Source organism: Manis pentadactyla, chromosome 8 (assembly GCF_030020395.1).
Source record: "Manis pentadactyla isolate mManPen7 chromosome 8, mManPen7.hap1, whole genome shotgun sequence".
Taxonomy (NCBI): Eukaryota; Metazoa; Chordata; class Mammalia; order Pholidota; family Manidae; genus Manis; species Manis pentadactyla.
Window position 1 is genome coordinate 3,047,195 of NC_080026.1, and position 14,294 is coordinate 3,061,488.

The window sequence follows — 14,294 nt, forward strand, 5'->3', positions numbered from 1 at the left end:
AATGGTTATGACATGTTTGGTAATAAAAACTCAGCACTTAAAATCACATATTCAGTGAAACAGAATAATATAAAGCAAATGTCCACAAATGCACAAAAAAGACTAAAAATAAGTATATCTGAGTGTGCCAGAGATTATGAGCAGTTGTTAGGGTTTGGATTTTTTTTTCTTTCCATTTAATTTTCTTTTACACAAAGGGCATCTATTGCTTTGACGAAGAGTAAAACTTTAAATTAGAACTTTTCAAGGATTCAAGTGAAATCTGCCCACTTCTGCCTGTAAGAGCTCAGAGCCAGAAGACTATGGCCGCCGACAAGGGGCCAGCCCTGAGTGTGTTAATCTGGGGTGGGGATAAGGCTGGCAGGGAGGGATCCCCCACCCACGGGCAGCTCCTACCGGACAGGACAGAACGCCAGTAAGGAAGAGGAAATGCCCCTCCAGGACTACATCCCACCCTCTCCCCACGTGGAGGGCTGGCAGCTTATCCTGCCACGGCCCCGGAGCATTACAGCGCCTGCCAGAGCTCAGACTGCATCCTGGCTGCTCTGCCTCGAACAAGATCTTGTCACTGCTCCCAATGTCAGTTTTCTCATCTTTAAAATGGGCCCTTGGCAATGCCCCTTTGAGGGTATTAATGGGAATTAAATGCAGTAAGAACTGTTGCAGTGTTACAAGATCTGAGCTCTTTCTACCTCATTAATAAATATCCAACTCATAAAGGCAACTAAATGCATTTCTGTAACTTAATATCAGATTCTTACCATTTATCTTATTTTTCACATAATTATCTTACCTTCTTAAAATAGCCCTCATTTCTTTAAAAGTAGACACTGTCATGGTTAAATCTTCTAAAATATATCAAATGCTCCCCAGCTAGCTAAACAACTACTCGTTACTGAACACTATTTACCTTCTTTTCAGAATGGCCTGAATAAACCATCACTATAATAAACCAAGTGTGTGCTGAGGGAAGGGGACCAGGACCTTTCATGCGTGGGTGCTGAGTAAGACATTGCAGCATCCCATGAATTAGTAATTCTCTAATGTGTTAGTCACAGTAACCTAACTGTGCAGGTTGCTCCAATTTCATAGATGACAAAATGGAGGCTCAGAGGAGTGAGAACATGCTGAAGGTTACCCAGCCGGGAGGCAGTGACGCCTCAAACTGAGATGGGGTCCCAAAGCCATGGCTCCCTGATGCCCAGGGTGCAGTCACATCCTCAGAGGGCTGGAGCCAAGACGCTTCCTGTTGTGTAGCAAGGGCTCTTGTTCTTGCATCTGACCTTTACAGCTGGTGGGGGTCTCTATCTCCAGGTTGGTTTGATTTAGCTGTTTACTAAGTTGGTTAGTTCAGTTTTTTGGTTTCTCTCTGTAAGGAATTCTTGTTACATTTTGGTACTTTGAACTTGTCTTATCCTGAGAAATTAAGTAAGTGAAGGTCTTGTGATTATGTCAAAAGTCCGGTCGGCTGCAAGTGAGCCTCTAGAAATCCTCCCATACCTGAGCGCAATGACCTGGGGATGGGTTTTTGGTCACCTGGTGGGTCTCTTGGCTGCCTTCCAGCTCCCCCGCTGTGTTTCAGATAAGTGAAGTTGTTTAATGTATGAACTCTGAACCCAGGGGATACTGTTATCCAACATGGACCTATATGTATTACAAAACAATGTTGAACTGTTACAGGAATCCTTGCTACCTTCTATTAAATGCCTTTTCTGTCCCACCATTAATTTATAGACACTGCCTCTGTAAAAATCTGGAATTTACGTGATCTTGTCTCCATCTCATAGACGAAGAAACTGAGACTCCACAGTGTCCACACCTGGCCAAAGGCATCCAGTGGGTGCTTCCGCTCGGGTAGGCGTGTACACGTCCAGCATGCGGGCTTCACTGAAGATTTGTAAGCAGTGTGAATTCTTCACACTACCTGAGAGAACTGAACTTTCTCACCAGGCCGATTCCGCAGTCCTCGCAAGGGTGCCTGGAGTTGCTTCGGCCCACCTAGAGCTGAGCGAGGCGTCTGCACTGCACACCTGCAGGGGGCGGCCTAGCGCTGTGTCCCACGCGGGCGGGCCTCCCGCCAGGCACACCCACATGGTGCCCCGGGACTGCAGCAGAGCAACTTTGGTGGGAGAAGGGCGAGGGTGTCCCGGCGGTCACGCACACACTGGAAAGCCCCAGTTAGGATGGGGCAGCGGACTGGCGCGGTACGGGGGTCTCCTGGGGCTGGGATAGGAAACGAGGGCGACTCGGCCTCCAGCTCCCCGCTTTGCTTCCCGCTGGGGGTGGGGGGGCGGAACGCTGCCTGAGCGCCCCCTGAGGGCGATGTGGGTGGGCTCCACGCACCCCAGTGCCAAACCCGTGTCCAGCTTCTAACTGTCCTAGTAAATCCCGCACGAACTCGCCTACGTCGGGAAGCCTCGACAAAGCTGAGCCGAGGAAGTCACACGGCCTTTGTCCGGATCCTTTTTACTCATGACTTTCCCAAACGTTAGCCCGGGGCTGGAACAGCTCCCCTGAGGGGCCAGCCGGGCAGGGCCCGTCCCCGGGCTACAACCGCCGGCGGCTGCGGGCTCCCCGCGCCCCCGCGCCCCGCCCCGGGCCGGCCGCCGTGCCGCTCTGGGGTCTCCCCCGCGGGCGTCTCGGCCACGGCCTCCGCGCCCCGGAGCCCCGCACGGAAACAGCAACAGAGGAACTGACTCGTGCGCGGCGAAGTTGGAGCGCAGGAAAGTTCGGAAGTGGGCGGGCGCCTGTGTTTAAAAAAGGGGTGGAAAGCCCGCGGCCGAGTCCGCAGGGAGAAGCGAAGCCCGCCCAGCCGGGCGGGAGCCCCTCCCTCGGCGCGCCGGCCGTGGACACAGGTGCCGCCGCCGCCCGCCGCCGAGGCCGCAGCCCGCGAGCGCGACCCTCGCCCCCAGCGGCGGCCCGGCTCCGTCGGCGATGAGCGCCCCCAACGCCTCGGCGCCAACCGGCCCACGTGAGTACCGCGCAGGGCCGCCGGCCGGTCGCCGCCCCACGTCAGGCCGGGCACAGCCCGCAAGCCCGTGGGCCCGGCCCGGGGAGTGGGGGGCCCGGCCGCCGCCGGCCGCCTTCGGGTCCTTTGCGTGGCGGGCGGGACGCGGCTGCGGGGAGGGCGCCCCCCGGGAGCCCGCGGAGGGCCTGCGGGAGGGCGCCTCCGAACCCCGGCCGACCCGCGCGCAGCTGCGGGCTCCCCGCTCCGCGGCGCGGTCGGGCGCTCGCTGTCTGTCTCGAACAGCACGTGCGTTAGCCCCAGGAAGCCGTACACCCCGACATCCTCTGAGGGTGCTCGGAACCACCGCCGGGCCGCCCTCTCCCCCAGCCCTGCCTTTGGCCTTTTGCATTCAAAAACGGAAGTTTATTTTGTGCAGATGACTGTTTATCCGCTCCCTGGCTAGGCCCGGCCGCGAGCTGTCAGACAGGAGACTAAGAAGTTTGTGGTGTGGTAACACTTTAAGTCACGAACAGGATACCGGTCCGCGTGTGGGAGATACCCTCCGTCACAAGTCTAAACTCCAGGGCCTGGGAGGCCTTACCCGCCGAACCTGAACGTGCATGAGCGTGGTTAGGGGTGGCTGTGCACCGTGTGCCGCTGTGTGTCCGGGGCCACACGTGGGCCGGCGGGGTGTGCAGACAGGAGGCCTGGGAGTGGGGGCCCTGCTGCCCGCTGCAGGACCGTGTGTGCCGCTGATTAGCCAAGAACCTGAGACAAATCAGCGTCTTTTTGCTCATTTCATCATCCGCAAAACGGGAATAATAGGCTGTCCTCTTTGGGCTGTGAGAAGTCTGTGCATATAAATGGCTCAGCACAGAGAGTGACATACACTGAGTGCTGAGGAAATGTCAGGCATATTTATTTTCATTTTACATGAGTGTGGATGAGCGGACTCGTGTGTTTACAAGTGTGTGTGAGTGTGAGTCAGAACCAGTGGGCATGTGTGCGTGTATGTGCCAGTGCCGAAGCTGAGGGGACAAAGCCACTGTGTCATTCCCATGGGCCCTGAGGAAGCGAGGCGCAGGCCTGCAGCCGGCAGTGCCCTGTCTGGAAAGGACAGGCTCACTCACCCCAGAACTCTCTCCCTCCCCTCCCCAGGCCTTTTCTCCAATTCCGGTTTCAGACCTTGACCAATGACTGCAAACCCTTCCCTTCTGAACCCCTGAGGATGCAGCCCTTCCTCCATACCATTCCAGATTACCCTTAGGACTTGATTTATGGCAGGACCTCTGCTGTGGGAGAACCGTGGGGCCCTGTTTCTTGCTGCTAACTCTGGCAGGATGTGACTATATCCTGTCTCAGTTTAGATCACCGCTTCTCAGAACCAGAGCTTAGAATGCAGAGACCCACTGTTTCCTACAGCCGGGTCCACCCTCCCAGCTGGGCTCAGCCAGAGCCTGACTATCACAGTTCTTCAGAATGGGCCCTGCACACAAACCCACGGCCTTGTCCTTGTATAGAAGGAGGCAGTGCTCAGTGAGGAGATGCAGGCTTGGCAGCTTTACATAGAAGTCACTGCCTCTGGCAGAAGCAGAAAGAATTGCATTAAGTGCCAAGTGAAATTCCAGCTTAGCCATTGCTCAACCCCTCAGGATATTGCTGGTGTTGGGAGTCACATGGCACAGGCTGGACCTTTCCAAGGTTGCCCTGGTTGGGCAGTTATTTCTGGGGACTTGGAGTGCACCCTGGGAAACAAGAGGGTGGGGTAAGGGGCATTCTGTGTTTGCAGTGGGAGCATGTCAGCCTGTCTGCACTCAGTAGGAAGAGGCCCCTCATCAGCAGGGGGAGACTGGCAAGCCAAGTCAGCTGGTCTCTGGGTGGCAGAGAGAGGGATGAGATAGATAGGTAGGTAGATAGGTAGATTAGATAGATTAGATAGATAGATAGATACAGATGAGTAGATGAATTAGGTAGATAAATAGATACTTCATAATAGGATTATTATTACCATCTCAAGGGCAGTTACTTTACTGATTTATGAAACTCCTTCCAGAAGTGTTATATATTTATACAATTACCCTTTACTTTATAAAATGAAACTTATTTTATATGTTCTACTTCATCTTTTTTCATAAGAATATATGTTAAAGATTATAACTTATCACCAGGTAGAGACAAATTCATTCTTCTCAGGGCTGCAGGTGTAGGAACAAATTGGTTGTTTACATAATAGATTCCTCTATGAATGGACATTTAGGTTAAGTACAGTCTTTGATTTTTTTTTTTTTAACCAGACACAGTGATGCCATGACAATCCTTGTAAGTCGGGTTTTACATTCATGTGTTTGTGTACCTTTAGGATAAGTCCCCTTCCCCTCTGAATTTAGTTTCTGGGACAAAGAGCATGTACATTTAAAATGTGAGTAGACACTGGAAAATGGCCTTCCAGAAGGTCACGTGAATTTCCAACACTTGTCAGTGGCCAGTGAAACTCTCCATTTTTGCCACATACTCACTCGCACTTCATGTCTTAGTCAGTCTGATGAGTAAAATGTCACTTTTGAATGTGCCTCTGTAATTCCAAGTGAGGCTGTGTATGTTTTCATACCCCCATGATAGCAGGTCCCATCCCCAGTGAAGAAACAGTCCCCAGAAGCTCACAGCAAGCTAGAGGCAGAGCAGGGACCACCCCCACCCGTGCTGTGGAGCCAGACGGGATTTGACCCCACGCCAGCACTTACTGATTTGGGGGAGGTGCCCAGAACCTCAGAGCCAAACGCTGTCATCTCCAGGTGCGAACAGTAAAGCGCCGCACAGGAGGCGTGATGAGCAGGGAACACAGCCCTCAGCAATAATAGTGTCTGGCTGTTGTTAACAGGACTTATTAGAGCAAAACTGGCCCGCAGGTGCCGGTAATCTCCAGAGTTTGCTGTGCCCAGAGCAGCTGTTTTTGCCTTTGATAATGTTAATGACAATGGCAGCCCCGGGTGCCCGCATGCCAAGCCCTGAGCTAGGGCCTCGCAGGGGTCCACTCCAAGGCCTGGGCTTGCAGCATTTCCCACCTGTTGTGCTGGTGGGGCACCGGAAGCTCAGGGGATGACCCGCCCCAGGGCTGTCAGGTGCCGAGCAGACGCTGGTGGTCAGACCCCTGAGCCAGCAGAGGCCCACCAGGGGCGAGGGCTGGGGGTGCCCACAGTGTTCAGACACCGCCGCACCATGGGAGCCGGGCCTGGGAAGTCACCACCACAGCTCCACACACGGAGGGACCAGCAAAGCACGGATGCCCGGCCAGGCCAGGGGCCCGACCTCAACCCGCTGCAGGCACCATTGCTCCCTCTCCTGCGGCAGACCTGACCCGCACTGGGAGCTGTTGCCTTCCACCCGCCTTTCACAGCCGACTCAGGCTGCCCCCTGGAGCCTTCTCTCACAGCCACTCCCTATGTCCGGACCACCCTGGTCCTCCATCTCCACCCTCTCATCTGCCCCATCCAGGCCCCCGGGCTCACACTGGCATGTCCCCCCAGCCCAGTTAGGCACTCCCACCTCCCCCGCCGTGTCTCAATAGGGGAAAACCACCCACACATGGCCCTGGGGACACTGCAGCCCAGATTCGAGGGTCTGCCGCCTTCCGGGATGTCTGACCTCCCAAAGGGCTCTGTGACCCCACCTGTCCCCCCACTGGGGGCCAGGTACAGAGAGGTACTCAGAGACTCAGATGCACTGACGATGCACAGGTCAGTGCCCCGGGCCTGTGGCTGTTCCAGATGCTGAAACACATTTGACAAATCAGACAATAGCTCCTGGCCCGGAACTTGACTTACATGCAGGGGTCAGTAAGTTTTGAATTGAAATGGACAGAAAGTCAAAACAAACTCCAGAACAGGGCTGATGGGTCCCAGAAGCCGCCTCCAGCCCTGGTCGGTTTTTCAGACTCTCCCTGCCCCCCAACTCTGCCCAGGGTTTTCTTGGGATCATTATGTGATCCAAACTTGTGAAGGAATGCTGGCTCCTGGCTTATTATTATAAATTTTAACTTTTGTACATTCTTCCAGAACAAATGTTAGCATGCAAATTGTAGCCAATGGCAGGCGCTGGCAAGAACCAGTTTCCTCTTGTGCCAGCAAGAGCTGAGCCCAAGGCCCTGGACCACACTGCCTGCCACGTCACAAGTGAGCGAGGCAGGCGGCCCGCCTTGCCTGGGGCACAGCAGCCCAGCAGGACTGGCTGCCCACCTGCCTGGCCCAACACCTTCTGTGCCTCCCATTAGTAACTCCAAGCGGACGAACTGCTGGAGGCTTAGTGCAGACAAGTCGGAGAGTTCAGACCTCCAGGGGACCCAGTCATAGTGGCCACCCCACAGTATTGAAATCCCCAAGCCCCCACAGGGGGACAGAAAGGGGGCAATTTGAAACACTAGGGCATCTAATCTAACAAGGCCTGCCCTCTGGAGAAGTTTCCAGAGCCTCACCTGCTGGGGTCAGGGCTAACCCAGGGAAGGGAGACACCCAGCACCAGGCCACCCCCCAACCCCTTTCCCCAAAGGGAGGGATCTGGGAAACCTGGTGAAGCTCACCGTGCAGAGGCATTGACTGTGGAGAGACAGGGGCTGGGCCAGATCTCCACGCCCTCCCCTGCCTCACACCTGCCCCAGCCCCTGGTAGCTCCTCCTCCTCCCAGTGCATCCTGTCTGCCTGCCAAAAAAAGTGCAGAGGCTAAAAGGCACAGAAATACAGTCTGAGGAGACAGGGCAGCATCTGGACCAGACATGGCAGGGATGCTGGAAGTCCCAGGCTGGGGAGTCGAAACCACTGTGATGGACAGGTCTTTGCGACGCGGCTATATTCCCCTCACATTTGGGCTTCGACCAGAGTTAAGCCACACCTCCCCCCTCTCATTGCCGAAACATTTTGACCAACATACCATTTGAGGCTCAGGGGACCCACCCTGACCCCTTCCAGGACTCCAAGGCTCACTTTTCAGGGCACTTGTGAGGGGCAGGCCGGCAAGGCTGCCCAGTCACCTCAGAGCACAGCCAGAGCCCCTGCCCCACACTGCACACGACACACGCTCTCGCCGGGGGCTCACGCACGCAGCTGCCTGCTGCTGGGACCCCACTGTGTCTTCCCGGGACCCTGGAATGAACCTTCTCATTTACCAGTGGCTGCGGGCACATATATCCCCACTCGGGAATGACGGTTTGCCAGCTCCAGACGGGATAAGGCGATCGTGCTGCCTGCCTTTGGTGTCGGCCCCAGGCTCCGACTTCTCTATTCGTCAAGCAGCAGTGTCCACTGCCTTCTTTTGACGTGCTCTCCCAGAGCTCCTGGAAGAACCCCCCAGCCTTAGCAAGCAGGGGCTTTGAGTGCAGGGTCCCCAAGTGCTTTTAAACCATTTACCCCAAATTCACTTATTTATCAGCTTGCTGGTGGTGACGAGGTTGGAGCACCCACCTTAGGGCCTAGACCTGGACCTGCCTGACCTGGCTGTGGCCTTGAACATGTGGCCTCAGTGCCTCAGTCCACACGACAGGCTGGCTTGTCCTGTACAGCCACCAGGGTCTGTCCTCAGAGTCCACACTCAGTATTTAAAGTTCTGCTGCTGCCTATCTTGAAATTCGTAAATTTTGAAAAGGGGATGCCCATTTTCATTTTGCACTGGACCCCACAAATTCCATAGCGAGTCTTGATACAGCAAGACTTTTTTCTGGGCATCTACTCCAGAGGTTTGTTCTGAGTGTATCATCATAGGAAAAATGCCTAGCAGAGTGGCAGGCAGGTGCACGTTAATCACAGCGACGCACCGAGGGCTTGAGCGCGTCCCGGATGAGTGCTGGCTGCCCCACCCCCCCCACCCCCAGCCCTGTTTGCCCACATGCCACTGAGCTACTCCCCAGGGACAGGATGGCACAGCCTGCCCAGGTCTGCAGAGCCAGAGCAGGCCCTCAGAGCCTGCGGCAGGCACCTCTGCAGGTGCTCCAGTGGTAAACTGCTCCTTCTGAGCTGAGAGCTCTTTAAAAACACTGAATGAGTGAATGTGTGTGAAGATGCAGAGGTGCAGGCACAGGTTGGTCTGTACGGAGAGGGTATCCCTTGTGCTCCACAGCCCTGTGTGAGGCCCTGCCCTCGGCACCCCAGGGCTCCCCTGGGTCCAGCCCCGACCTCTCCCTGTCCCACTCAATGTGCACCCCGACCCTTCCCTCCACCCCGGCCCCCAGTGCCCTGCCCTTCAGTGCATGCCCTCACCAGCCATGTCTTTCTTTTACTGAGGCTGCCATCTGACCGCGTTCACAGCCAGGACGCTCCCACCTGCTCCTCAGAGCCTGGCTGCCCCTCCCCTGGGGTGCTGCCTGCCACCTGCCCCAGCTGCACCCCCCAGCGCCCTCCTGCCAGGAAGCTGGCCTCACTTTCTGGGAGCCTGTCCTGTTCCCTCCTTGTCTTCTGCCCAAGTTCTCATTCTACTGAATCAATTTCAGTGATGGTTGAAAATCCTGAAGAGTCATTTTTTAAAACTTCACAAGCTTTTTTTCCCTTTTGGAAAAATTCTGTAAATTACCTGGCCCCTCTCCTCCACTGTGGCTGTCCCCGACTCAGGGCAGAGAGAGCAGGCTTCCCTGGGCAGAGTTATCTGGCCTCTCCCACAGCCCTGCAGAGGGACTTTTATCTCCATTTTGCACATGAGGACATGGAACTCAGGAGGCAGCAGGCCTCACCCGCACCCCATCGGCGCCTTGAGAGGCCCAGAGATGTTTGCTTCCTTAAAATCGAAAGGAAAAATGAACTTCTCAGATGAAACATTCTATTTGTCTTTATGCCAAGATCTCCGTGTTTAGTATTTTGGGGGAGAAGGGGCCCGTGAAGGTCACACCGAGGCCCAGCTCAGCCCACCCGAGGCCGAGGGCTGGGTGCCCTCTGGGCCCTGCACTGTGCCTCCCCGCCTGACTGCCCTGGCCTCGGGGCCCTGGCCTTCTGTGTGGCTGCACGGCCGCCCCACCTGGAAGCCTCGCCTCACCCCCTGGCAGGCCCCCCGGGGCGGGGGCAGCTGCTCTGTGCCAACCCTGTCCCTCTGCCCTCAGGAAGAGGGAACCACAAGTCAATGCCGGAGGCACCTAGGACTCTCTACCCCCATCTCCATCTCTCTCCATCTCTATCTTTCTCTTGCTCTCTTGGCTTTTTAAACAATGAAATTAGGCTGCTCTTCATTTAAGAGTTTTCATAAAGTTCTCTTGCCTTTTATCATTACAGAAGTAATTCATGTTCATTATAGAATGAATGTGAGATCCTCCCTAGAGCAGAGACTGAGATACTCATGGGACACGGGTGACAGCTGCTCGGCAGTTTGGAACTGGGCAGAGATAAGGGTGGGACCGGTGTAAAGGGGCCCAGGGAGGGGCCGCGAGGAGCCTGCTGGGCCCCAGCGCAGGCAGAGGGGCGGCAGGGAGCACCCCTCTGTCCTACCCCACTCCCAGCATGGACATGTGGGCACCCTGTCCAGTCCTGAGGATGTTAGGCATGCAGATGTAGAGGTCATTGATTCTAGTTTGGAAATACAGAAACCGAGGTTCAAAGAATTCACTTCCCCGGGGCCTCAGTGCATCGTGGGCTCTGTGCAGCCTTGAGCAGCTGTGCCCCCTCCACCTCCCTCCACCATGCTGATGGGGGTGCCCACGACCTCTTGCCCTTCTGCTGTGCTCCAGGCAGCCCCAAGGTCACTGTCCGGCCTCTAAAAAAAAGTTCTTATCCACCCACCAGAGCCCCAGGTGTTCACTCTGCCCTCCTCCGCTGGCCCCACTCGGCTGCCCAGCAGTGGCTAATGACATGCCCGCAGAGGCACCGGGGTTGAGACCGCATGAGTCGTACCAGCAAGGCCGACCGGCACACAGGCCCACGTTCCCCTGGGAAGCAGTGGGCAGCTGCCTCTCAGATGCACCACAACGGCCCTGGGGGAGAAGAATGCCACCACGAACACCCGGCCAATTCCTGGAATGCCTCCACCACAGACCCACCCCGGGGGGCTGGTAGATTTGTCTCTTGTTAAAATATCCCAAGCTATGCGACCGTCACTGCCTGTGTGTCATTCTTTGCTGGCACCTTCCCATCTGTTTCTGGCCTCCATTTAAGAGGCAGCACTCTCCCCCCGCGGCAAGCCAGGGACACGAGGCTCGCCGAGGTCAGGTGGCTGGGGAGGACTCAGGCACAGGTGCAGGAGCTGCGAGACCCTGACGCAGAGTCCCCGGGGAGGGCATGTTTTCACCACAGAAACCCATTCATCAGGTTCTTCCGGTGAGGGCGGGAGGGGATGATGTGGAGGACCTCCCCGCTGGGGTTCCCCCACCCCAAAAAGCACACACACAGAATGGTGTTACAGGCACAAATTTGCATAGCAATTATTTTAGGCAGAAATGACATTTCTATATAAATTCTTAGATAAAGCCTGGAAATAGAAAAAAGATAAGAGCTATCTGATATAGCTGAGCTGGAGATAAGAGGCCTGGTGTCCACACTGCAGGGGCCCCTGGTGACAGTTCACTCTCGAGTTGTCCCTGGACTCCGAGGGCAGCACAGAACGAGTGTGCAGGCTCTGGTGCCCTCTGGAAAGATGGCCGATGCCCCGCTGTCACTGATGGTTCTCTGGGGCTTGGACCTCAGAGGAGCCTTCCAGGTTGGACATTCCCATCACATGAAGCCACAAAACGCACTCACTGTGGTTAAATGTTTGCCACTAGCCAGACTGCAATGTCTACCCAGCTGTTAATGACTTCACCAGTTAGTTCCAGGAGATAAATTTTTATCAAACTCCATGAAGAAAACCATCAAAATTGTACAGGAAACTGGATGGAAAACTCCATTATGAAATCAATTTATGGTAATATTTATAGCGATATATAATATTATCATAATAATATAATAAATGTTTAATGACTACCATATACAACCCTGGTTCTTTAATAAAAACACATAGGGTTAGGGCATGACCATCCTATATCTGTCCTAGGGATTCAGGAGGAGAAAAATGAAGTTTAAGGCAAGATCCCTGCCCTGAAAACATTTCTGGGTGCCCCGGAGCGGCAAGACGCACCCCAGGAGCAGAGCAAAGAGCGTCTAGGCCTCCTAGTGAGAACTGCCTTGTCCCACGAATTTGGGTTCCACATTCCATCACCTACATCTCATTGTGATTATTCACTGAAATAGCTAAATAGATATCTAGATATTTAAAGAATAAGTTAAAGTAATGTGACCTCCCAAATGTAAACTGATATGTGACATTAACTAATATTAAATTATGGCAACTTTCTATGTAACTAGATATATTCTATCATGTTGAATTAAAGATTTTGTGCTTAAAGAAACAAGTTGTCAGTGACAGAGGTTGATTGGTGAGAATGTTGTGACTCAGGGATGACCTAAGACAAGCTGTAGAGGAGAGGGGACAGTCTGAATGTCCCGGTACCCACGACATGCAGGCGTGGGGAGGCCTGTCGCAGGAGCTGGGCAGCGCCAGCCTGTAGTGTTCGTTCGTCAGTAGCCATAACCCCTCACTGGCAGGGAGGTGCTGGGTGTCACCCCCACCTTCAGGACACAGGACTGCTGTGGGGCAGGGCTGTGATTTGAACCGGGTGGTCTAACCCACTGTCCATCCTGTTAACCCCAGCACAGCACCACCGTCCATTCTTGTAGGAAATGGGGAGTTTCAAAGGAGAACAAGGTTTTCTTTCACAGGAAGAATGGAAGAGAGTTGGTTCCATGGGCTTTGTGACTGCATTTCCTTACGTCTGCTTTGGTAATTGCCCCTCAGCCATTTCCTATTTCAGAATCCTGGGGCTTCTGAAAAAGGCCTTTTAGAATAGGCTGCTTTTAAACAGCTCATTTGAGTGAGATGAAGTCTGTCGCTCCCTGAGAAAATGAACAATACTGAAGAAAGTTGAAGTGCCTCTTGGAGGCCCCAGCGGTCAGTGGCGGCCAGAACCCCTAGTTCCCCTACAGAGCTGAGCCGCCCTGCAAGGCGTCCTGCCCAGGAGCACCTCTGGGCTCGGCTCTCTCCAGCCCCTCCCTGTTGTCCTTGCCCATCTCTGAGATCCCAATGCCCTGGCGCACCCGGTCTGAGGCCCTGGCCTAACGTGCCCTCCCCATTCCTGGCTGTGAGAACAGAGGCCTGAGTGTCTGAACAGATAAGAGGCTGACCTCTCACTGCTGCCCCATGTCCTGCCCCCAGCACCCCAGTTCTCCTTTGAGCTCCCATGAGAAGGGCCCTCCCCAAGGAGACGGGGCAGAGGGAGGCGGTGTCCTCTGCCTCAGTCTAGGAAGTCTCCCTCTGAGCCATTAACCCCCCTGGGAACCCTCATGCTGCAGCGGGATGCTGTCCAAGCCCCTCTGGCCCCCCGGACCAAGCCCTAGTGTCACCATCTGCGCCATTTGTGCCATCGGTCCTGTGCTGGGACCCAACACCCCAGGGTCAGGACTCCCTGGAGAGTGCCTCCTGGCCAGGGCCTTGCCAGTCAGTGTGCCCAGCAGAGAAGGTGTGCAGAGACCCAGGCCTCAGCATCCCCAGCCGAAGTGGCCTGGACCCTGTGCAAGGCTTGAAGCAGAGGCAGGCCCCTCCCCAGCCCTGCCAGCCCGCCAGCTGGGGTTGGCTCCAGCACTAACCAGTGGGGATGACCTTGTGATGGACAATCCACCCACTCTGGCCTCCACTCCCCTGCTGCCTATGTCCCAGTAACCTTGCTGGGCATTCAGGATGCGGTGAGCCCCAGCTGCCACCAGACTCTGTGGAAGGTGGCCATGGCAGTGGACAGTGGGCCTGATTTCTAACAACTGAGCATTCTCAGATTGAAGTGCGGACTTCAAGTGTGACACACCTGGGATCAGGGTGCAGCTCAGCCTCTCGGTGGCTCTGTCCCCTCAGGCACCTTAAGTGTAGGAAAAGATGTAGGTCAAGGCCCAGGCCTAGCACGGAGCAGACGTTCAGTAACTATCAGCCTGAGCGAGACTCAGTGACCGGCACTTAAACCAGGGTCTGCAAACTAAAGCCCACAGGCAGAATCCAGCCTGCCACCTGTTTTTAGAAATAAAATTTGTTGGAACACAGTCATTTGCATGGGTCTGTGGCTGCTTTCAGGCAGCCACAGCAGAGCTGTGACAGAGACCATATGGCCCTCGAAGCCTAAACATTTACCATGGGGACTTTTATCAAAACGTTTGCTGACTCCTGACTTTAACCAGCAGGAGACTTTCTAACGGTGCCGCCGCCAGGCCGAGCCCACCCAGCCCGGTGGCACCTCTCTCCAGGGGCACCACAGTCTCGCGGACAGACAAGAAGCCATGGGAGAAAGGGACCAGGCGGCAGCGGGGGA

The 14,294-nt window shown here is 55.1% G+C and overlaps 1 protein-coding gene across 1 annotated transcript in view; it reads left to right on the plus strand.

Annotated features, from left to right (window-relative positions):
- Window positions 1-2,698: 2,698 nt before the first annotated feature.
- Window positions 2,699-14,294, plus strand: part of GYPC (glycophorin C (Gerbich blood group)) — a 32,876-nt gene continuing 21,280 nt past the window's right edge. Inside the window, exon 1 of the mRNA XM_036884152.2 lies at window positions 2,699-2,971. Within this exon, the coding sequence (XP_036740047.2) occupies window positions 2,935-2,971 (37 nt within the window). The 5' untranslated portion in view covers window positions 2,699-2,934. The remainder of the gene's footprint in view (window positions 2,972-14,294) is intronic.